Source organism: Pseudopipra pipra, chromosome Z (assembly GCF_036250125.1).
Source record: "Pseudopipra pipra isolate bDixPip1 chromosome Z, bDixPip1.hap1, whole genome shotgun sequence".
NCBI lineage: Eukaryota > Metazoa > Chordata > Aves > Passeriformes > Pipridae > Pseudopipra > Pseudopipra pipra.
The window spans coordinates 69382776-69407556 of NC_087581.1; the positions used below are offsets into that span (position 1 = coordinate 69382776).

At 46.0% G+C, this 24781-nt stretch overlaps 1 protein-coding gene across 5 annotated transcripts in view; it reads right to left on the bottom strand.

Annotated features, from left to right (window-relative positions):
* PSD3 (pleckstrin and Sec7 domain containing 3) overlaps positions 1-24781 on the bottom strand; it is a 113521-nt gene that overhangs the window by 41418 nt on the left and 47322 nt on the right. For 4 of the 5 annotated variants that reach the window (XM_064642316.1, XM_064642317.1, XM_064642319.1 and 1 more), the window contains 3 exons: positions 24219-24331; positions 21964-22022; positions 18173-18262 (listed from right to left, as the gene is read on the bottom strand). In XM_064642316.1, coding sequence (XP_064498386.1) covers positions 18173-18262; positions 21964-22022; positions 24219-24331 — 262 coding nt within the window. Of the gene's footprint in view, positions 1-5304; positions 5660-18172; positions 18263-21963; positions 22023-24218; positions 24332-24781 lie in introns of those variants that run through there. The other variant, XM_064642320.1, reaches the window with a different exon arrangement.

Sequence of the window (24781 nt, forward strand, 5' to 3'; positions counted from 1 at the left end):
GAACAGCAGGCAAAACCATAGACATCTTCCTTATTTTAACTCCAGTGCTCTTTCTTACAGCTTCAATTTGAACCTTAGAAGATTGCAGTGTAAAAAAAGATGAGATTTTTCATGTGTTTGTGGGATTTGTTTGTATTTCTTCATAAACTAGGCACGAACCACTTTCCTTTTTAAGTGGAAGGCTGTAACTCTTTAAGAAACTGCTGAATCCCATCCCCATTTTCCCTTTGGTAAGCAGGTAGGACAACTAAAAACCCAGATTTTCACAAGGCTCTCACCAGTTGGTACTTTTATTCCAACGGGAAGGAGAAGCAAAACTATGCAGAGAACGCTTTTGAAAACTCCTGTTTATTTTATAGAGCTGCCAAGAAAAAAAAAAAGGTCACTCGCCATCCTCACCTTCCTCAAAACCTCGTCACATGCACAAACCACTGGACCCATTTAAACAGGCTGCTCTTGTCACCTGCCGGCTTCCAGCTATGCTGTGAGTCACCCTCTGCATGCAGAAGCAGAGCACAAAAGAAAGGCACAAGCAGGTGAGCACAAAGGCACAAAGAGGTAGCAAATTACCCGGATACCCATCTTGGTAAATCGTCTAGGAAACAGCCAGCACAGGGTCCGCAAAGCCTGGCCAGCAGGGTCCAAGATGATGAAGAGGTCCCAGAGCACTGTACAAGCCCTCCCCTCAAAAGGCAACACAGGGCTACCTCATGAAGCAAACTACTGACTCTCTGTATGCACCAGCCCATGCAGAAAAGCCTGCCAAGAGGGAAAGGAATGCACCCACAGGTGTTTTTTATACTTGCTCCACACACAAAGGCGGAGCCAGAAACACCTGCCATGAGCAGGAGAATAGGCAAAACCAAATCCAAGTTCAGAGAGACGGCAGGGATGACCCAGACTGTCTTCTCTAGTTCTTGTCTCCCGCGCTCTTTGCTCGCAACCAATTCCCCTCTGATTTCTGGAGTTATTGTCAGGGAAAGGATCATCTGATTATTACAGGATATAGCCTAGGTGGGTCTTAATGCCCCAAGGACAGGGATGCACTCGTGCTCTCTGAGCCAGGTCCCTGCCACTCTTCCCTGCTACCAGTGGCAGAAGTCCTGTCTGAGTGAATTTCTTCACCTTCAGCTGATAATGGCATGTTTGATCCCAGGCAGCCAAGGAAGCCCTGGACGCACCTCTGGGCAAAGACATGCTCAGTCTTTGCAGTTAGAAGTTCAGCAGCTCCCCCAGTCACTCAACACCCATCCACTGGCTCTGCCCTTCGGACCAGAGCAGTCAGCCAGGCACCAGCCCCAGCTCCTGCCATATGTGCTCCACTGGAGGGAGGAAAAACAACTAAAGTAGTAGAACCCTACAAAAATAAAACAGGTTACAGAGGCAAGAGATACCACACATGTTAGGTGTCTGAATCGAGTCCAAGAGGTGTTAATGTGTTCATCCTTTGGACCAGGGCATAGCTCTGTGTCATTGCCTTCTGCTAGGTTTGGAAGGGGTGTAACACACTGCTACATACCACTCCTGGTTTGCTGTATAGGTGACTGCGTGAAGGTGGCCCTCCCTCAGAACTGTTGCTTGCATACAGATCTATACTACTTCACCACCTGCTGTTTGACACCCTCCCCCAAAATCCAGATCTTGACATTTTCTCCTGTCCTCGTGCACAGATCTGTAACACTTGGCAAGGCGAGGATAAGGGCTCTGATCACGGAGTGCCTGTAGCTCCTCGCCAGACTCAAAGCCCACATGCCCCCGATTTCTCACGCGTTTCCCCCTTCTGATGAGGATGCAGCAAAGGTGCCAGAATAGTACCCCCAAAAAGCCTGTGCATTAGTGCACAGCATGGCGTGTCTGCTGATATTGTTCTCAATTCCAAATTCCACTGGTTTGTACAACAAACGTTCTTCTAACAAGCCAGCATACATTATTCATAAAACAGCACAGAGCTGTTCAGCAGCATATGGAACCGATGAATGTTGTTTTGGTGTGGGTGGAGATAGGGTTGATAGGAATGTTTTAGGGGGAAGGAAAGGAGATCATTTCACCCAGGGAATTTCAAGTGCGTCACCAACTGGAGGAGAACATTTCTAAGAGAAACTCCTCTGTTAAAAATCTGGTTTAGATTTTTAGAGGAGAAGGAGGGGGAGGGGGGAAAGAAAAAAAGAAAGGAAAGATTGTGCCAGATATATCATCATAAAACAGAAAAGGATGGTTAGCTGGGGCTCCTGAGAGCCAAGAAATTAAAACCACACAAGAAATGCGTCCTCTGCAAAATTGATACACAGGGGTTGCTTGAAAAGATTTGTTCTGTACTTACTGGAGTGTTTCATCAATGTTAATGTAAAGGCAGCATATGCATTACTGTGGATGAACAGAGAAAAGGCTAGAGAAGTGTGGAGCACCTACACAGCCGATTTCAAATTATTTTATTGGCCCTGTGCATTTGCAGGCAGGACAGGCACAGGCACTCTTCAATTCAGTCCACGGCTGTGGGAAAAGAGTGTGCCAGGAGAAGAGACTGCTGAGCACACTGGGTCTAAGAGACGATCCTAAGGTCTCACCTTGCATGCAGTCTAGATTTGAGCCTACTCTCCAGAGAACAAAGGTACATCAATTCACAGTATCCTTTTCACGAGTTCTCCTGCTGGCCTGAGGCTGTGATACTTGCCTGTAATACACACCCAGGATGCATCACTTAGTGGACCTGCACACATACAGATGCATGTGGATATACATATGTGCACAGAAGCACTACCTGATGTGTTTCAAGGAAATGATAGGTACTTGGGCTACCCAGCTTCTCTGACACTGGCAGCAAGCAGACCTCATATGCAGGCACCATGTTGGTGCTTTGTTCATACTAGTTAAAGCATGAGGATACATAATAGAGGCTAGCTAAGCAAAATAGGCTGAGTCACATAAGAGAAAAGTAACAGAGGAGTATGTTTCTGAGGCACAAATGGTTTAAATCTGTCTCCTGTTCAAAGCCAGCTGACACAGTCACAGAAACAGGTCTTGAGCATTGTAATCACTTTCAATGGGGAGCAAATAAAATACAAGGCAGTCCAGATACAAAGAGGGAAACACACCCATATAAATAATAAGAAGACAAGTCTACAAACCAAATCCTGCTTGAGACTAAGGGCAACTACATGGAATCAGTGCCCAGAAAAGCCCAGCTTTGAACTGAAAACAGTTCCTGAGAAGTGATGCACAAGCACACACACACACAGAGTTACACTGATAAAAAAACCTCCTTTGCCATACTACACATTAACAACTTCCAGCTCTCCTCCACCAACACGACAGTACCAAAGAGGCAAAACTCAATTATAAATCAGTTCTCTCAGTCAGGGACATCTTAGCAAAATAGATGGGCAGACAAAGATCAGAGGGGGGAACAGACAGATGAAAAGAACGGGGCTGTCCAAAATCACAAGATGAATCACTGGCACAGCCGCTTGTCATCTTATCAACCAGGCGAGCACCACTGACGGGAACGCAGGGATCTTCTCAGCCCTCCATAACACAGCTTTTAGAGGTCTTAGATGCTCCACAGACACAAAATCCTTTGTATGAAATAAGAAAACAGCACAACAAACTAAAACAAAGCTGCAGTGTGCTTCGCAGCTTACTGAGATAGGGAGGAGAAGAAGTGAGTATCTCTCACAGAACAAGCTACAGCACTCAAGAGGCAGAAATGTGAATCCCACAGAGGAATGAACAGAGAGCTTTCATTACTGCAGTAGTTAACTAACTGTGTCAGACACCATCCCTGGGAGATAGTCTCTGCCCTGAGGACATTACACCATGCATGCACAAAGCCTGGGAGAGGGAACAGAAGTACAGAGATTAAGTCATTCACCCAATGTCAAAAGACTCGGGTTTTCACCACATACAGGAGACTGCTCATGCATAAATCCTCCCACCGAATACCAAATACTCAAGCAATTATTCCCATGCTTAGGGTGAAAGTGATCACAGGAGCAGGGTGCCAGAGCACCTGCAAGATGCAGCCTTTACTTTGATATTTGTTGGACAAGCACGTACTGCATCAGCAACAGCCCGAGAATGATGGCCAAGATACTTCTCTGCCACAACTCAGCAGCACACTATTTCTTAGATATGACTAATAAGGTCCTTAAAACAGAGGTTCATTAAACTGAACTGTATAAAATGCTTCATTTATTTGTTTGCAGTACTCTGTCACTGAAGTTATGCAGGTGAGGCTCTGAAATGCCATACAACCTGTAAGCTGGCAGTGAGTGATCTGCTAGGAACTACTGTGCAGCGCTGGGGTCTTTTCACCATAGCAGAGGAGGTTTCTCTCAGAACAGACAGGAGAAACACAGAAGGGACACTATGGGAAGATCCATACCTGTGCCTGCTTGTTTGCATGCACACAGACACACGGTTAAATGCTTGGCTGATGCTTTGAAATATTTCACCCTGATTCAACACACCTTTGCAAGTGGTTATATCTTTTAATCCCAAGACAGAATCAACTGGCAGCAAGAATGAAATCAGAGGCACATTTGGTCACGGCACAAAGTTCATTCAACCCTTGGAGACACAGAAAACCTTTGGGAAGGAAACAGCTATTAAAGGTCTTGCCAGGAGTTCCTGGGTGCCTCTCAGTTACTGTGTGGGAGCAAGGAATGAGGAAAAAAAAGAGATGCTGCATGAAGTGAGGGTGTTTGCTTAGGAACTGAACAACTGGGCTGGGTTGAGTAGGGAGATGCTGCACACAGTCACTGTAGCAGATGGACATAGCCTGGGCTCCAAACCACTACAGTTCGTTAACATATTCCTATAAAGCACAAGTGACACCTTCCTAATAAATATTTCACAGCAATATTTAATTGTGCATGTAAGTGAGATAATATTTTCACCTAGTACCCACAACTACTGAACCACAGAGCTTTAGATAAGGAGCAAGAACTGTTTTTCTATAGAAAACAATTCCCATTAAACAGATAATCCCAAGGACATCACTTGCCAACTCGGGCATTTTTCCCAGCATCAGAGCTCTGATTAGCATTGTCACTAGCAAGTTTTCACTGTTTACTATTGCATCAAGCTCAGTGACAGGGCATTCAACTAAGACTGTCACTATCACAGCAGACCTCTTTCACCTTCAGGCCTCTCCTCAAATGCAGGGATTTTTTTTCCAACCTGACAGCAATTCTGTGATCACTGCAGATCATCCGGAGGTCTTAACTCCTGCAAAGCATAACCGTTTCACCAACACTACCCCCACACCTAACCAAGCAAAACACTATCAATATTTTAGTTATTTACCTTGCTTTCTTTAGTAGAAAACTCAGAGGAGTTGGAGATTTTCATAGATTTTGACCGATGGGACTGCCGCCAGAGAGATTCTTCTCGGGAGTATTTCACCGAACCTGTGGCTCTCACCCGGACTTTGCTGGTGCTCTGAACACTGTTAACTCCAATCATTTCCAAGAGTGAGTGTATGGGATGGGGAAGAAGAAAGCTACTGGAACTTCCCAATCCCCTGCAGAGGAACTGGAAAAGGTTACGTCTGGAGAGCCCAGGTTCAAGCAATCAGTGTTTGCTTAAAGCACACTAGGCTGTTTTCCCCAGCATCTTCAGGCACAGTGTTTGGAGCCAGCCTGATTGTTCCAGGCATTGCTCACGTCACTGGACTGGGGGGGGGGAGGAAAAAAAGAAAAAGAAGAGGCTGATAGAAACTCCTCCCCTGCTCCGCTCCCCTCTCCAGCATCAACTCCCCCTTCATACACACACCAACAGTGACAGGGAGAGAGGTGGAGATAAAGATGCTGGAACCAATGCCAGCAGATCAAGCAAGAGATTCATTTTCAGTTCACGGGGCCACACTTCCCTGCCTGCAACAGCCTGGCATGCTCGTTACTGCCTGCAATAACAAAGAACACTGTGAAAAGAGTCTTCAATCACCTGCCAGCTACACACTTCTGGATGTGAGCAATACTGATGGATTCCCAAAGCACTGGAGAAACGAGTGAAAACCCACAACACCATAATGAAGTACTGGCAAGCCTCAGAGAGATGCATCAGCAAATTTCCACAACTCCAAGGGTTTGCACTTACTAGCCAGAGTCCTCAGGGTGCCTTCCCAGGGTGCAAGGGAGAGCAAGACCACTTTCACAAGCTAAAAGGGACTCAGGGGAACTTTCCCGTGGTGATCAGTGCAAACCAGTGGCAGAGCTGTGAGCAAGCACCTAGGGACTCATCTCCCCACTCAGCATCCAGGAGAGCTGTACCTGTAGCCCTCCACAAGCAAACTGCATGCTTCAGTGGCTGACCCCACCAGCAGTGCAGCCCCCGAGTGGCACCCTTTTTCTCCCTTGTGGGAAACCCACACAGCCTAGTGATGGGAGGGCCACTGCCACAGCCCACGGATGCCAGACGCACTGCTCCAACCCACAGGAGCCTGGCTCCAGGGGTCAGGCACGCTCCAGGCACCTGGAGTCACTCTCCCCCATGCAGGGGGTGAGGGGAGGCCAATGCCAGTGGGAGCTGGTACTTACTTAGGGGTGGATGCGCTATATAAGGGAAAAGAGGTGTTTACCTCAATGTTGCAAAAGCACCATCATTTCTGGCTCCTGGAGACCCAGAGTGCAGCAGACTGTGCATTGCCATGGCAACATGCTCAGATGAGAGAGAGAGATTTCTCTGCTCTGCTTTGCTCAGCACAGGATCGTGGCAGCTGCTGACACGCACTGGGGCAGGTGGAGCAGCTTGTGCAAGCAGGAAGGCAAAGGTGGACAATGGGGACATTGTCTCCAACCCATGAAGGGCATACAGCTTGTGCAGAAGGAGCACAAGGAGCTGGAACACTCTGCAGCATGGGGACCTCACTGCAGGCTAACATCAAGTTCAGCAACCTGCCCCGTGCCACCAGCTCACCAGGCAGGGCAAGGACAGCAGCAGTGGGGTCAGGGTCTGAGAGGACACCAGAGCCTCTCCTGCCCCTCACACAATGACATACGGGGAGCTCCCAGTCTGTGCATGCGGACAGGGAAAAGGTGTTGCTGCCCTGGCACGCTCAGGTGAATGTCCCCTGCTGAGATGCATCAGGCAGCTGAAAGGCTGGGTGAAGAGGGTCCAGTCCCCATTCACACCTGAGTCCCATTCAGTGTCTGCTGAGCCACACCAAGGCAGACTGGGAGTTTGCTCATCCTATGTCGTGCACAACAGCACCCAGGAGTAGGTAAGATGCAAATGAACTGAGTGGGCTTTTCCTCATGTTACATCTTCTCAATCTCTTGCAATCAGGGATTTCCATCCTTACTGGGCAAATGGCTAGACAGCCACATTATGGTCCTAGGTGCACTTTTGCTCGTAGGAGGTGCTGCTGTCTCCCCAGCACACAGCAGCCTTTCTGACAGCAGTCACCCTTTGCTCATGTTACCCCTAAGGGTGCTACAGGTGGAAATCCTTCCCACAGACTCTAATAGGCATGGACCATGCTGAAGGACAACAGTCAGTGGAGCAGGGAACAGGCAACCTAAATATCAATACAAGAGCTGTCCCTGAGTTGAGAAACTTCTGATTCCTCGCAGATCCTGCCTCCCTCCTGCTTAAGGTACAGATTTCTTTCCTCCCAGACAAAAAGCAAAATGCATCCTCACTTTCACAACAGTCAGGTCTAGCAAGCCCATCCCTACCTCATACATTAAGATCAAATCTCAAAAGTGCTCCAGAGCCTTTTTACACAAACCTGTCATTGCTGGAGGGTAACTGAAATAAACCTTTTTCTCTGGCAACGAGTAATTGCATACTCTAAGTTACTTGTGCCACTTCCCAAAAGAAAGTGTTATGTTACTTAACCCATCTGAAATTATCCACTGCTAGTGGAAAGGCTTTTCAAAGAAAATCTCTTCTTTGAGGAAATTTTCACTGCAGTCAAACCGCTCCAGATGAGCTAAGCAGCAGGCCCTGACAGGTGCTACGTAAATGGCCACAAATCACTCTCTATCCTAGCAGCCCCCTGCCTTGCAGATTATTCTCACCCTCAGACTTATGAGGCCAACTCCCCAAGCACCCTCAACACATCTGAAATAATTATATTCCCTAAATATCGCACACAGACCTAGGCCAATGTCAATTACACAGAGCAATTTTATTATTAAACACAAGCTAGACTGAATCACAGCAATATTTCTCTGGCCCACAGCACTGTCACTGCTGCCTAATTGCAGCAGATCACAAAGCATTCTCTGAGCTGAGGTTAGCAGATCCTCAGGTAGGACAGGAACCCTCCTCCATGACGGGGCCTTACTCCATGAAGGAACAGGTCTGTTTCTTTTGTAAACAAGCAGCAGTCCAAAACTCCAAGGTTGACAGGCTGTCCTTTTTTTTTCCCTCCAACTGAGTATGAAAAACACTTCTCGCCTCACACCCTCCCGAAAAGAGAGAGCCTCCTGAGATCATGCTTTTAAAGCCCTAAATGTCTTCAGATTAGGGATCTGGTTTAGATTTCATCAGTGCCCCTGATTTTCATCTGCAAGCGATAATACAATCTTGTACTCCTGACTGAGCCAGTATCCTGTGTACACATTGACTGTATTTCGGGGAAAGACCACTCTTCGACATCAGAGAAGACCCACCATTTTAGGAATCAGCATGCACATAGGATTAATTTATGTGTGTAGCTGAGCAACTGGGATTTCTGAGGGAGAAGTGCATTGTTAGCATAAACAGAGGGATGGAAGGGATGTTTTTGAAGAGGGGCTGAAATAGCTGTGCTATATCAGAAAAATGAAAGCTGACCACACCCAGGGGACCCTCCAGGTGCATCAAGAAGTCATAATCTTTCCCTTGTTCAGAGGCCAGCAAAGCGCTCGTAGGAATGGGGCAGAATGTATATATTAATTTAGTCAGTGACACCACTGGAGCGACCAAAAGGATTGTGACCCTATCTGTGGACCTTCCCTATCCGTTCCTCTAAGTAACAAATCATAAACCAGCAGGAAAATTTTAAACTTTGAGTCAACACAGATGCAGGAGGGGAAAACCACAGTCTCCATTATTCCTTCCATCTCATCCTTTTAAAGCTGCACAAAACCTCCTCACCTGTGACAGGAACAACGTCAGACTACATCACTCATGGAGGAAACGGGCAGCTGTTCCAACTTACTCTGCAATAAGCTTCTTCCCATCTGTTCCTCCCACCAGTCAAGCTTCCCTGGGAGGCGAAACATACTCAGTCCTTGCTTGGTCCTCCTGATGTCATTCAGCGAATCAATAACAAAAGAAGTAAAGCTGCAGAATTCAAAGTAAAATTCAGCATTGGGTTTTGGCTCCAAACCTAAGGACACCACTGTATCTGAAGAACTCCAATGTCCTCAAACAAAGCCAAAAGAATCCATTAGCATCACTTAAGCCTGATGCCAGTGACAAAAGCACAAACAACAAAAGCTGACAAAATACATAAACACACACCCACCAATTACTTAAAATTTACCCTCCAAAGCCAGTAATGTATTTGTACAGAACAGAAAGGTGGAACTATTTAATGCTGCCATTAAATGCTGTTTGTTAAATAAACAACACTAAATCTCTCATAAGCTTGCTTTTCTTCTTCCTTCATCCGTTTTTATTCCTCCTCAAAACAGAAATGGAGGGGAAAGTTAATTCTGTTGGATAAGCTACTCACACACGATGGCTACAGAACTGGAGCTTAACAACCGCTCAACAGTAACATTCCTGCAATATTAAGATAATGATTTCTGAGATCTGCTGACTAGGGGGAGCTGACAATCAATATTAAATCTAAATGTCTACAACTGCCATCTCTGCGAACAGCAGAAATAGTAGAGCAACCACTTCGTTTCTACATGCATAAGCAATCAGGTCAACAGGAATCCTAGCAGGGTAACAGCAGGAATGGTGGGAGAATGATGGATGACCACGTGAGGGCAACTGAAGTCTCTGTGTTACACGAGGAGCATGCTAAAAGCACATCCACAAACAGCTGGCTCGTGATCACAGCACAAGTCTTTACAATTGACATTTTACATCAATAAGCCCCTAAACCGGAGCAGAGCAGCAAAGCCATAATGGCTGGTAGAAGATCAAAACAATCCTGGTATCATTGTACCTCTCTGGGATCCATGTTGCACCCTAAGCCAAAAGAAACGACTCCTAAGGTAGGTGCCCTGCTGAGAATGACAGGAGACCACAGGTTTAATGAAAACAAGCTGCTTGATAATGACAGCATGCAAAAAAATCATGCCCCCTGTTATCCTCATTAGCACTGCAAGTGAGGAGGTGCCTTCAGCCATCTTCATGTTCCCTGCAGCAGATCTGAAAACAGCTGTTTCACAGACTAGCTGTTGTACGTCCTGGCAAATCACTATAGTATCCAAGGGAAGAAGTTTCTCGTCTTGAATTTCTCCTTTCAGGAATTATCATCTGCTGTCAACAGAGCTGACAAAAAGTGAGCCACATAGTAGGCATCAACTAACACAGACTACCAAGTTCCTTAAGTTAAAGCTGCCAAATGTAGCTAAAGAAAACAGCAGCACCTTGAACAAATCTGTAAAAGCACCAAAACCCTAAAATTCTGCATGGCTGTGACAGAAACCCACAGGAAGGTGAACCAAGAACTGATGCAAAGCCTACAAAACTATCTCAGATCAGCTGCACACAACCTCTGCCTCTGTCCTTGCAGCGAGCATGCTTAGCTTAGAGTCAACAGCACCGAAATAAACCCCTCACCACCCAGCACTCCCACAGAGATCTCCATAAAAAAAAAAAATGAAAAACAACCACTCTCCAAGGCTTCTGATTCAGACAGCAAACACAGTAACAACAAAAAGGAAAAGGGGAAAAGAAGGAGAGGAAGAGGGGGGGAAAGGAAGAGGGAGGAAATGAAGAGAGGAGAAAGGAAAAGCGGGGGGAAAGGAAGAGGGGGGAGAGGAAGAGTGGGGGAAAGGAAGACTGGAGGAAAGATAGGGGGGCAAAAAGAAAGGGGAGTGGAAGAGGGAGAAGTGGGAGAAGAGAGGGGGAGGAAGGGAATCGAGGCCACTCTGACATCCACACAGGTTTCAAGTCACCTGTGCTTGTAAGTATTCCACTACGGAAGAAGCAGCTCCAGGGGGAAAAATAGACATAGGCTTTGAAATCCTCTTCCTGCAGGTACCTATGAACGCACCTATGGAGTCATGTCTGGCTGCCTTGCACCAAAAGCACATGAAATCCTTTCTGAACCACACGATGCCTCTTCCAGAACCTATCTGTCAACAGGGCAGAAAACCAGTCCCTTGGATTTGCCCCGTATTTGCACCAGGATCTTGTGAACACTTAATCATTCAAGGAAGTATGATCTCTGAAGGAAACTAAATGTTCCATTTAACATCACAGGAAAGGAGAAAAAGCATTTTCAAAATTTAAGGGTCAACCTAGCACTCTTGTTTGAAAGAAAACAGTGTAAAGTGGGTCAGAGAAAGAACAGTCCAATGCCATTTGAAAAGTTGGTGATAAATGGAAGGAATACCAAAGATTTATACAGCAATAATCCTAAAACTGGTGGAAGTAATGTTCTCTCCTCTTCTTTTTTTTTTTTTTTAATATGGTATAAATTATATTCCTACTCCTCCTTCCCTGGAGATGCAGCACAGAACTTAAATTTCAAGCAGATCAGTGGGTGGAAGATCAAAGAATGTTTTTCAGAATTTGTTTTCTACCTACATGGAGGTGGGAGTAATATGTCATAGGGACCAAAATGTATGTGTGACATTGTATTAGAGATTTCCCAGCCTGAAAAGAGCCCAGAATTCCTCCTTTAAAGTGGCAGAGCACATCATTCCTGGAGACTACCAGTCTGTATCCTCCACATTGACAGCATAAGAAATGGTAAGCTACGAAGGGTGACATTTATCCTTGGGAGCTGCTACGAATTTCAGTTAAAGTGGGAGACAACTGACAGCCTTGGCTATCTGATAAGCTGGAGAAGCTAAACATCAAATATTCCCTTGTCTGATCAACCCAGACAAGACGCAGCAGAGACCTTGCCTCCACAGATGAAAATTAACCCCCCAAACATTCATTATAAGCCTAGCACTGAGCCATGTAATTGCAGCCAGTAGTAATGGAAATTCTTAGCTGACTCTGCTTGGGTTTCACTCCTTGCTGACACAAAAGCCTGGTAGACTAGGTGAGATCTTTTGAATAACAATTGGAAAGTAAAGAGATGAAAGGTTGGAGGAGCAAAAATAAATCAGAGAAATGCAGATCGTGAAAGCAGGAACAGGTCTATCCTGAAATGTTGGTTCCTAGTGAGATAAGCGACCCCCTAGTACCATGCCTAGACTATGAAGGGCAATCCTTATTCTTGGATCCCCCATTACAAAATTTTATGGTTTAAGCCCTGTACAAAATACTGCTTTCTCTGCTCAGACACACAGCATTAGGCTTTTGCTATGATGAGGCTTTCCTCGACATGATATCTGAGCTTACTTGACCAGAGAAAAAATAAACAGATTTCAGATTTTTCTTTTTATATGCATTGAACCAAGTTCCTGGAATGCAAAAAGAAAATACACTTGCATTTGAACAGGGCAGGAGGGTGTCAGGATCTCTGTTATTCGAGGGATACAAAGCAATGCACACACCACCAAAACCCGGTTCAATTCACAGCTCTGCACAGGCATGATGAGCGGTTATTACTCTTAAAAGGCTGAATGACAACTCCCAAAAAATTGCAAGCCAAAGGAAACAAAGATCATCACAGCAGGAAGGCTCTCACCAAGGATGGGAGAGGAGTGAAGATAAGTCAGATGTTCCCTTCAGTCACTACAGCTCTGTGTCTCCTAAGAGAGGATGCTTTCACAAACAACTGCTGAAGACCAGGATTAATGATTCCATCCTGCATTCCCTGACTTTTATACTGCCAGATTAGACTCTGCTGTCTCCTAGCAGCTGAAAGGGGCCTTCAGCAACAGATCTTCCATTTCATACAAATAAGAAATGGCCCAGAAATATTATTTCCAACAGAAATATTTTTAAGAGGAAAGGCTTTATTTTGGGGGAGAAATATCAAGGCAGAGCTCTGTCTTCTTCAGTGAAGCAAAGACACTTGGTCCCCTCCAACCCTTCCTCTGCCCACAACTGCAGGGTGTTCGAGTAGTCAGTGCTGTCCTCCTGGGGGCCTTCTGGCATGCTGCCACATGCTCCCCAAATTCATCAGGCTTCCCTGGAAAGTGGGAATTTCTTGCCATAGAGGAAATGGATGGAGTGCAGAGGCTGCTGATGAGAGCAATTAGGGTGTACACAGCAGTCCGATTAGTGTGATTTCCTCTGTGTAAAGGAAGGGCTGGGGGTGTGTTGGAAGGAGTCAGCCACCTGATGCTCATTCCCTTTTCTCTGCTAAATACCTGAAATGACTGGAATGGATGAACCAAGATGCCACTAATTCACTTTACACTCAGTATTCGTTTTGGAGGTCTTTTAAAGGGGATTTAAAAAAAGAGAGAGAGAAAGGAGGCAGAAAGACAGTGGCAAAGAAAAAAATAAAATCCTTAATTAAAGTGCAGGGAACTGACAGCAAAATTAGATAAACCCTACCTTGCAGCTTCTACAGGAAATTGCATATCCCAGGAATCCTGATCAAGAACTCAGATCATTTAGGAAATTAAGGAGGACTGGAGAGTTCAGCACCAGCAACTCTTAAGTTAATTTGGTCACTTCATTACAGTGCTTCTGCAGGAGATAAGGTCTATCCAAAAAACAGCCTTTGAGAAAAAGCAGATCTTTTAACCATCAGAAGTCCCTGCTAGGATGATGCTAGCCAAGTCCCTGCAGGGCATACCAGGTGCCTCAGTGTGATGGAGGTTCCCAGGCAGTACAACAGGTCAATGAAAAGCTACCACCTCCTACCAGAAGACACATAGCCAGGTCTGACCCCCTCACGACCAGTGCCCGTGTCACAGGGCAGCACAGCCACCAGAGTCAGCCCCGTGCCAGAGCCTGGGTGATGCCCCTGATTCCATGAACAAGGTACCCTGGACACTGTAAATGCAGAGGATATTTACTCATGCAGGACAGGTGGTACTTTGCACACAGCCTGACGACAGAGCACCCCTCCCAGGACACTGCCTAACAAAAGCAGGGACCCATTTCCTCAGAGGAGACTCCTTGCAGGCTCTCTGGACCACAGTATTTTCTCTCCTTGCATATGAAAGGCCTTGTCACTGCCACCTTGACGGAGTGGACTCCCACACACCTTGCCACAAGGTGACAAGATGAAGACACGATGGCCAGCACAGTACTGGCACTTTATTTGTGGGGACCACAGTGCTAGTAGGAAGTGAAGCAACCATGCACGGCCAAAAAGTAGGCTCTTTCCAAGCCAATCTCCTTCTCATTACAGAAAATCTTGTGAAGACCAGCTTTAAAGAAGGCTGTGGTGTCACTATAGAGTGTCACTATACCAGATTAAAACTGGTATGAGCATGTGAGAAAGGAACCACTCCTACGCTGTAATCATGAGGTTCTTGACATTGCCAAACTGTCAGACTGACTTTGTTATTTTCCAAGCAGGGAGACCCTAGTCATGGCTTCCCTTTCTACAGCAATAAGAGAACAATGGTCTGGTCATGACTCCCTTAGGCTAACAACCCACAGGTTGAACTTAGTTCTTTTAACTGTTTCTGCTGTTAAACTGTTCAGCTCTCTATTCATGGTGGTGCTCCTTCTGCTCCTTACCTCTGCAGCAGCTAATCTGGGATGTTGGGTAACTCCACTCCTAGGAGATGAGAGCTGCAGCTGGGTCTCTTTGTCTCACTCAAGTCCCTGTAAACCTGTCACTCATCCCCACTTGTGAATGCTGGTAACTATGTGATTCATTAACAGCCTTAGGAGCAAGCACTGAGCCACTCCAGAGCACAGTACTGCAGCACCAGCAAGAACACACAGTGGTCACAACTCTTAGTATTTAGCACTCCTTCCAACGCCTCAACTCACCTGAACAAAACAACCTTTGCTACAGTATAAGATCAAGGCTGAAATTTAGGATTACCTTGCCTGATAACAGCTTGGCACAACATAAAATTATTTGCATGCTTGGACTGTGACAGCTCAAAGGATGGGAGTTTCAAGAAGTCTTCCTGCTTTTGAAAAAATTAACTTTCAATAACCTTAGTCTGCCTGATTTAAGGTAGTCCTGACTCACCTTCTGCATCAGCCAGACCCACAGAGATAGATGATCCTGATTTACACTAGAGAGAAAAATCTCAGCTTGGGAAGGTGGTTCTCATTTACAAGGAATTTGTTCCAGTTTGAAGGAATACAGGAACCCTGAAGTTAAGTATAAACTATCACTCTCTGGTCAGAATGCACTGTCAGTACACAACTGGAAATCAGGCTACTGTCTCCAAGTCCAATCTTTGCTAGCAGCTGATGGCAGATAAATGGGATGTGTGATGGACAGTCAAACTGGAGCTAAGTTGAAGTAAAAGGCAAGGTACATACATATCTGCTTGCCTGGTAAAGTACTGAATATATGAATACTGAAAGCAGATCCCATGGGGAGAAGAATGCTTTTAATCACAGTTTGGCACATTTGTCTTTATGGGTCCCAACTTTAAAAGCAACCTCAGATCTCACTAAAGGAATGAGGAAAAAGAAAAGGCAATGAATCTTTGTGCAGATGGGTGTATGAAAGCAGAACTTTTTTCAGTGTTAATGAACAGACAGCAAGACACAAGGTGAGCAAGATCATATTAACATTTCTCATTTCTATCTCTAACCAGAGTAAAATATCTGTTCTCAAAGCACTGACAGCAACACACTGCGAATCAGGTCATGAAGGCCTTGTGGTGTTTACCAAAAATGTTCTCATCGTTGGGAAAAAACTTAACAAAACAAAAAGATGGCTCCCTCAGAGAAGTGTAAAGAAAGGAGCAATTGGATTTGATGTCCCGAGTTTTCTGAGGCTGATAGCAAAGAAGTGTGTCACTCCTCAGATGCTGATGTCTGCCCCTTGATGGGTTATTTTCCTATCCAGACAAAACACTCAGGGCCACACTCTGCACTCAGCAGCACCACAGGTGAAGGGACTGACTGAAGGCAATGTTTGATCAATGCCTGTCAGTCGGCTGTCCTGGTTAGCCCAAGCAGTATTTGCCCCCCAAACACTGTGAACCGGATCCACAGTAAATGCTGCACGGAGCTTCACGAGCCCTGGATGAACACTCTGCTCTCCCTGGTCTTCTTTCCCCTCCAGCATTGTTCAGCTTTGCTCCAGGACTCAGCAGAGCTTCACAGAGTGGTGCAGCAGAGCTACAAGGAGAACACAGAGAGACTGGAGAGGCAGAAAAGCCCACTTGCTTCCCCATGGGTCCGCATTACTCACCCGTGGGTGCTCTGGACCTCACTCCCACAGGGACACACTGCCACCCTGTGGAAACTGTTCCTCCTCTCACAGGCAGCTGGGGAAGGACGCAGGAGGATGGCTTGCAGCCTCACCAAAGCCCATTAGCTACACTGCTAATGCAGCAGCAAGCCAAATGCACTTTGGTGCTGTGCTGAAGCAGAGCTCTGTGAATTTAATTTATTGAGACTAATGCAAAATTAATTTCTGCTAAGTCTTTGTAATCACACAGTTAGTGGCAGGGTGGCTGCTGTGGACACAGGAGGTACTGATATGCACAATTACTACCACTCGCTCCACTGATAAATTAAAAACCAAGGGTCAGTTCATCAGCCAATCTTCAGACAAGCCAGATGAGAGACCAAGGCTGGGATTCACCTCTGTCCTCAAGACATCAAGGCAGCACATAAAAAAGGGCAGAAAGCCCCACGTAAAGTGGGACATTGACACTGAACTTTTCCTATCTGTCTACATCTAAAAAATCCTGACCCCTGATCCTTGCTTTGGACAGCCCAGAGAAGAGCCAGGTAGACTCAGCATTAGCAGGTGAGCACTAAACACCAAGGTACACCCCCAGCTGCATAATTCTGTCAGCAGGAAAACAAACAGCAGGTGAGCACCAGCAGAAGTCTCTCATCAGTGCACTCAGAAGGTTATTTAAACACAATTTGGAGATCTACTTATTCAATAAGGGCTGTAATTAGCCTGCAAATTAATCTCAACACATCCCTCTATGGCAAACTGAGAAATGAGACTCCTTGCGGGAAAAAGAAATTCAAGTGCTGCTGCTGACACTGTATCAAGATTTAAAAATCACAGACGTTAAATCTAAAATAAAGGGGTGTTGAGTTTATATTCCTCACTACTTAGTAAGATCTCAGGCAGGAGGGCCCAACAAAAAGCTCCCTGAAGAGGCTGGAGAAACTGAAGAAACCACCAATACGAGAAAACAAAGTCTGCCACTTGTAACCATGCAGGTACATCTGTATTTCACAATGGGCCTGACACAAAACCCACAGAAGAGATAGCAACTCTTTTGATTTATTTCAGTAGGCTTTGGGTCAGCTCTCAGATGCAGCAGCCTCTGATTTTTATTTCCATCACAATAAAATAAAATTAAGAACTCTAGTGTATGCGCACCTGCCTTCATTCAAACAGACTGCTGTTTCATGCCAGCAATCAGACAAAAAAGAAGTGAAACATTCTCATTATTATTGACAATGAAACAAGATTTGTCCTGCTCAGCCTTCTTCCCTGTTCTTCATATTTAACTCCTGGCACAAACTTAATGAACAAAACGCGAAGCAAAGCAGCCTGTGCCAGACAGCACATTATAATCTGAAATTACATCTCCAGTTCTAATGTGAAAACCCCAAAGCACCTTTGATGAAAAAACACACATGCCCTCCAGATACACAAAGATCAAGATTAGCTCTTAAGTATTCAAAGTCAAAACCAACTGGCTGCTTCTGCCCAGTGCAATCAGGAGACAGCGCTGCGGGTTGGCATGGGCACAGGACTTCACAAGGCACACAGCTCTGGAGCCAGCCCTGCTGGAGTTCAGTCTCGCCTCTCTGTGCTGCAGAGAATCTCAATCACTATCAAGTGAAGGCAAGAGGGAAAACAACAGAATAAACACTGTATATATTATGTATGTTCTGGGAGGAGAAACGTGCCCATTGCTTGTCATGTCTGACAATTAAGATTCAGGAAACCCAAGACACGGTGTTCCGTTCTGAAGCTTCTCTCAGTAAAAATGAAACCCACGTTCTGTAGTTAATTCCTTACCTTCAACAGTCCTTTCGGGAAGTCTTTGCCATCGTTCATCCCTTGAAGGTTAGCAACGAACTCTTGGCAGGTCATCTTTTTCCCAATGTTCTGGAAGGGATGTCAGAGAAACACAGCATCATATTCCTGCTGCTTTCCAAAATGACATGAGTGAGCAACATCAGATTAAATGCATCTCCCTGCTCTCATTTTAAGCCCAAGGCAGGCAGCACTAAGAAAGCATTCACGAGATTACTCAGAGACAAGTATCCTTGTATGTATATAGCTAGAAAAGGGAAGGTGCTTTTGCACCAAAGGGCCCACACACCCATCCAAAAAGAAAAACAACTTAATACTGGGGGTAATGAAGAGGGCAATGATGAAGCTCTCTAGTATCTCCATGGTGCCTTACATCCACATCTCAAAAGGCTCTACCAGCCTCTGATAGAAAAGCTCTACCTGAATCTGCTGTGGGGCACAAGGGAACAGCTGACTGAGGCCCCTTCCAGACCTTTCTCTTAAAATTTCCAATGTTCCCTTCAAGTATCAACTGCCCTGAGTTGCAGTACGATGCCCAGAAGCAGCCATTACCTCTTCTGATTAACAGGCTGAGGCTGCCTTGACATTTCCATAAGACTGTTCTCATTTCTCTCTTCTCTGTTCTCTCTTCTCTTATTCTCAGACTGAGAGTTGTCCAACTGAGCCACAAATGGCAAAGGAACAGCTATGTTCATGTAGGATCCCAACTGTTCCATACAGAGGCCTGAGGCTGCCCTGACTGCTCTTGAATCCCAGTCTCTATCACCCTTCAGAGAAAATGTCTGTACTCAGTCCCCCAGGTGCTAGAAGTCCCATGCTTAGCATGTGGGGAGCCTTGTGCGTGCGCAGCAATGACAACACTGCATTGATGAAAAGGAAAACAAAAGAGATCTGAGAAGAGGAAAGCAGCCTGAGGTGAGCTGTGAAACGTGGTAAAGGCAGAGGAAAAAGAGGGCTCTGTGATGATCATGGTATCTCTGGGGATGGCACTCTGCCAGTCAAGAGAAAGGGGTGAAGATGACTTCTCCATGGTCAGGGTGTGCTTTGTCTGCAGAAATACAGCAGAAGAGCTTTGTGCAAAGACAGTGTCTTGGGCTAGAAGCAAGAGCCCAAACTAATACACGAGTGAAGCCCAAAGGAGAGCACCAGTTGGTAAAACAAGTCATTTAATGTTACAGTTACATGACAGCTTGGACTGCACATCCTCTGCTTCCCTTTCATAATGTTGGATTACGGAGAGATGGAAAACCACCAAATCCTGACCATCAGCCTCACCTACCCAGAAAAGAAAATCCCACAGCTTGTGGCCAGCACAGACCCACAGAAAGAAGGCAAGCAATAATACCAGAACAATGCACAGCTTCCTACACACAACAAGAAGGCTCCTGACAACACAGTCTGGCTGTAACTCTGGGTCTCTGGTTGCTAAGATTGCAGAATGCAGCTCACAACTGCAGTCTTCAGGTGCAGGCTGGAGCTGGTCTAGTAGACTTGCAAATGCTTTCCCTTCTCACTGAGACTTCAGCCTGCTTCTGTTTCTTTCCTCCACGCAGCAGTTTGCAGCTTCTCCACAGTGAACAGCAGATTCAGCAGATTCCCAACAGCAATGTGGCACTGCAGACAAATGGCTGTTTTGGTCCAGGACCAAAGCTAACATCTCTGCACAGTGCCACGGAGGTTCCACAAGATGGGCCTGGTGTTTAGAGATACCTTAAGAGTCTCTAGTTCCCGCCTGGGTGATTACCTCTGTGCAGAGGAACAAGCGTGCATCTCTAAGACCCAGCTAGCCAAAATTATTAAGTTACGAAGAGAATGAAATGTGACAAGACAGGGAAAATAGAGGGATAAGCAAGAGTTTGTCTGCAAGAGCATAAAGGAAGTGTGAACTGAGCAGAGCAGCAGCACCACAGCCCCACAAGCAGTTGAGCTTATTGTGAAATAAGTGTCTGCACTTATGATCAGTAAGTCAGTAACAAATGGAGCTCAGTGTAGACAAGCCCAGTGACTCATTTGCTTCCTGCTCCAGCGAATTCCTGGTAAGGATGGGGCAGACCATTATCTCTGTTAGGAAATAGGCAATTAGGCATATCTGCAAGGGCTGCATTCCGAGTAAAAAATGCCAAACTTACCACCTATGTGGAAAAATGCAAAGCAGTAAGAGGAAGATCAAAATTACAGGAAATCAGAGGGGTCGGAGGGAACATGATGACACACACATGACACAGCACAAGTAGGACTCTGGCAAACACTACAGCTGCATATATGTAAAAACACACTATCAACTGCCAGTGGGGTAAACCTCCAAAGTGACACACTGCAACAAGCAGCCAGACTTCAGCTGCAAATCAGCAGCAGCAATGATGGGTCACAGCTGGATTATTTATTTATTTATTTACTCCAGCACCTAATGAAGACAGTAGAGCCCACTAAAGAATTGCAGGGAGCAACAGGAATTGCTGCCAGGCTGATGCATGAGCATTTGTTCTCCCTCCATGGACTGTGAGGTCAGAGAGGCTGGAGAGCAGGAACCCCAGGGTGTTCATCACTCTGGGGAGCAGGATACCTGTGCGTGACATCTCAGCTGTGCTCAACAGAAGTTGTGTGTGCTAAGAGGCAAACTGGGGCACGCTGCTGTACCCCTGCTCACCCTCACACGTCACTGACACAATCCTCAGTCGGGGAAGGCTAAGCCTTCAGGGAAAAAATTCTTCACAGCTCCCTTCTCCCTTCTGCTTTCTACAATTTTCAGACAAAGGCATTCAATGAACGGCAGGTGGGCCTCAAAACTCCTGGCAAAGAATACACAAGCCTTGGTTCCATCACCTGCACCCACCACAGAGCTGCACCCACAGCGGCTGTACAGCCCTTGGTGACAGACCTAGGTTGCCTCTGTCTCCTGTTGCCCAACTCACCATCCTTGCTGTCTAAGTTTCCAACTGACACACTCCTGGAAGAGCTCTTGGAAGTGCAGCAAAGGGTCTCAGCCACAGAGAAGCCCCAGAGCCACCTAGCTGAAGACAATGATCCTGCGTGCTATTATGCCATGATCCCTGTGTTTTCCCCTCTCCACCCTAACTCCAGGGTAGAGAAGGCCTCCCATCAGCATGGGAATACCATACATAGCAGGCATATTGCATCATGGGTGCTGAAATACTCATCCTAGGGCTGCTGGCACCCTGCATCAGTGTGACTAAGAGGACTCAAACCAGAATACTATTTCCCCCAGGCAGGCAGTGGGGAGAAGTATGCCATGGGGGAACAGAGGGCTCCCACTCAGCATGCCCATGTCCACCCTCCACTCTCTTGGCTCTGTGCACACCAATCATTAGTCTGGCTGTGCAAAACTCTGGTTTCACCAGATCTGCCCCCTGCAACTGTCTGCCTGCAAATATCACCTTCCCTTTGTGACCTTCCTAAAACTTCTGCACCTCCCCTCTTTCTTCTGCCTTCTCACATGTCTTTACATACTGTAAAGGGGAAGTCAATCCCATCCACAGCTTCCTGGTCAGGGCCAGTTGCTGTAACCACGGAAGAATGGTAAGCACACCAGGAAGACGGGCCTGAGGACACAGAGTATCCTCACACATTATGGGAAAGCCGGGCACAATGCCAGCTTACACATGACTGGAAAGGTATGATGGAAAGGCCTGCCCAGGACAACGGCCTTGGAGTGCAGCCTTCTCACTGTTTGCTGTCTGCAGGGGCTTTAGAAGCAGGCCACCACCCAGCACAGTGTTGATAGGAGCAGTCTACACAAAACTGTGCATACTCACATGGCCATGCAGGTCTGTGTTCAGCAGCATCATGGCACAGGTGAGACAGTGAACTCCATCTGCAGAAAGAGACAAAACAAGAGTCACATGCAACCCCAAAACTGGACCTTTAAGAGGAGCTGAAAACGAGTCTCATAGCCTAATTGCATCTGTTCCCTTTATAAGAATCTGTTTTATCAAGAAACACACATAATTAAATAAATGAACAATGAGGTCATCACACAGCTGCCAAACTAGAACAGTCTTTCATCTTTAAGTAATTGTCAAAACTATCTTTCAGCACCCATGGATGAAGCAAACTAGACAGGTGACCACGCTGTCACCCTTTGCTTATTAATACCAACACCACAGTCTGAATCAACACCTTCTTCTTAATTTAATTCAGATCAGAAAGGAAAGAGTAAAATACATCCATTCTTGTGTGCAGACTATATTTAGCATGGTATCATGTTCTCCTCCTTTTCTGGTTCCCTCCTCATTCAGGGCTCAATTAGAATGAATTCTGGAGAACTTCAGTCACCTATTTATGGTGCCTTGGCTCTTTCTTGGGTAGAGACCACTCCAGGGGTCTCTAAGGTGGTCCAGTGGCCAAGCCATGAACCAGAAGAGACGGATTCATAGAACCGCAGAATAGAGTTGGAAGAGACCCACAAGGGTCATCGAGTCCAACTCCTGGCCCTGCAAAGGACCATCCCCAAGAGTCACACCATGTGGGAGCATTGTCCAAACACTTCTTGAACACAGGCAAGCTTGGTGATGTGACCACTTCCCTAGGGAGCCTGTTCCAGAGCCCAACCACCCTCTGGATGAAAAACTTTTTCCTAACCTAAACCTCCCCTGGCACAGCTTCATACCATTCCCTCGGGTTCTGTCACTGGTGACCAGAGAGATCTGTGCCTGCCCCTGTTCTTCCCCTTGTGAGGAAGTTGTAGACTGAGATGAGGTCTCTCCTCAGTCTCCTCTTCTCCAGGTTGAGCAAACTAAGTAACCCCACTGCTTCTCCTATGGGCTCTCCCTCTAGACCCTTCACTACCTTTGTATTCCTTTTCTGAATGCTTTCTGATAGCTTTATATCTTTCTTATATTGTGGTGCCCAAAACTGCACACAGTGCTAAGATCGTGGGCAAAGTGTGCAGGACTCCCTTTGATCTAAATGCTTACTCAGGCTCAGAAGTGACAATTTCCCTCTAGCACCCTGGACTAGAGTAAGGCTGCCCCATCAACAGGCAAGTCATTATTTCAGTCTGGCCATGCTGCACCTATTCTACCTGACTGCCTACAGTGCCTTGAAACTAAAAAGGCAATAGGCAGAGGACACAGATAGCATAGGAGCAGATCCTGTCTTCCCCTTCCCAGTATGTTAGACAGTAAAGCTGAACAGGTGCAAAGTGGACAAAAATCACCTCACTGCAACAGGGCCAGGTCACAAAGCAAGGGGTAAGGAAGCAGAGCAGTACTTCCAAGTGTAGCAGTTCTTTCTCACTCACACTTGAGACTAAAGGTATAGCTTAACCCATGCTTGATTTCCTTTTCATCCTCTCCCTCAGTGTGTGACCAGCCCATGCTGCAATCAGAGGGCCATGTGGCTCTGCCAGCGTGGCTGGCTGAACACAGCAGCTACACCAATGGACAGTTTGTCCTCTTCTCCAATGCCAGTTTTCTCAGGTTTGGTCTGTGGGCTTGTTTGTTTTCCTCATTCATTTCCAAAATGACTGAAAACATTGGCAAGGAGGAAGCACTCTGACTGATGTTAGCTAGTCAAGATAAAACCATGCCAGGGTCTGGATACAGCACCCAAAATTCACCCCCACAACTGGCAAGAACTGGCATGCCTGCTGCCAGTGCATGCAGACACACAAGTAGTGAATGGAGTACGGAAAGAAAACAGTTTCTCTTCCACCTGAGATGGGATCTATTCTTGTCCACGTGTGTGCAGGAAGAGTACAAGCACCCCCACAGACTGAAATCAGTGAGACCAGGAACTACAATGGAGGACGTTCAAATATGGGAAGCTACAACTGAGAATTTATACTGAGGAGGCCTAAACATCTTTCCTGCTGGGGATAAATACAGATTTTCCACAACTATGTGTGGAGAACGTGGAGGGTTTCAATGCTCACCACAGGGAGTTTCTAAAGTGTGTCATGGCAACTACCCAGCCTCAGCTGCCAGGCATATGCACCCCCTTTCTGTTCAAGGTGAGAATGAAGGAAGAGGGAGACAACCAAAGACCACAGTATTAGAAACATAGTTACCTTGAGAAGAAATGGTGTTTGGGTTGCACTGGTAGTATCGGCTAGAGAAGTGGATTAAAACTCTCTCTCTTTCCTGAGTTTCTCCAATAAGTGAAAAGGCTTTAAAGAAACTCCTAAAAGAGCAAGCGGGAAAAAAAAAAAGTGAAATTAAAGTAATAAATCTCTTTTTTGCTTCACACAGTGCACAGAGCGAAGTACACTTCACAGAAAGAAGTACGTAAGCATACATCAGACATTAAGATCCAAGGAGCCTTTCTAGGAAAATGGGCTATCATTCCGTGTGCAGTTAATTCCAGCATTATAGTAAATGAAATGAAAGTTAAATTACCACTGATCTCAGCCACGGAATATACAAAATAATATGTAATTCCATCATTTGAAAGAGCTCTTGTTATTTTTAATGTTTTTCTTTTGTTTGGGGAAGGAACTGGAGCAGGTGTTGTTTATGCAAGACAGACATCCAGGATGTTCTCTGTCCTCTTCTAATTGCCTGTCACCCCTGCATCTCTTAACTTTACACTCATTAGTATTCCCCTCCAAATCAGAGGAGCTACTCCAGGCGG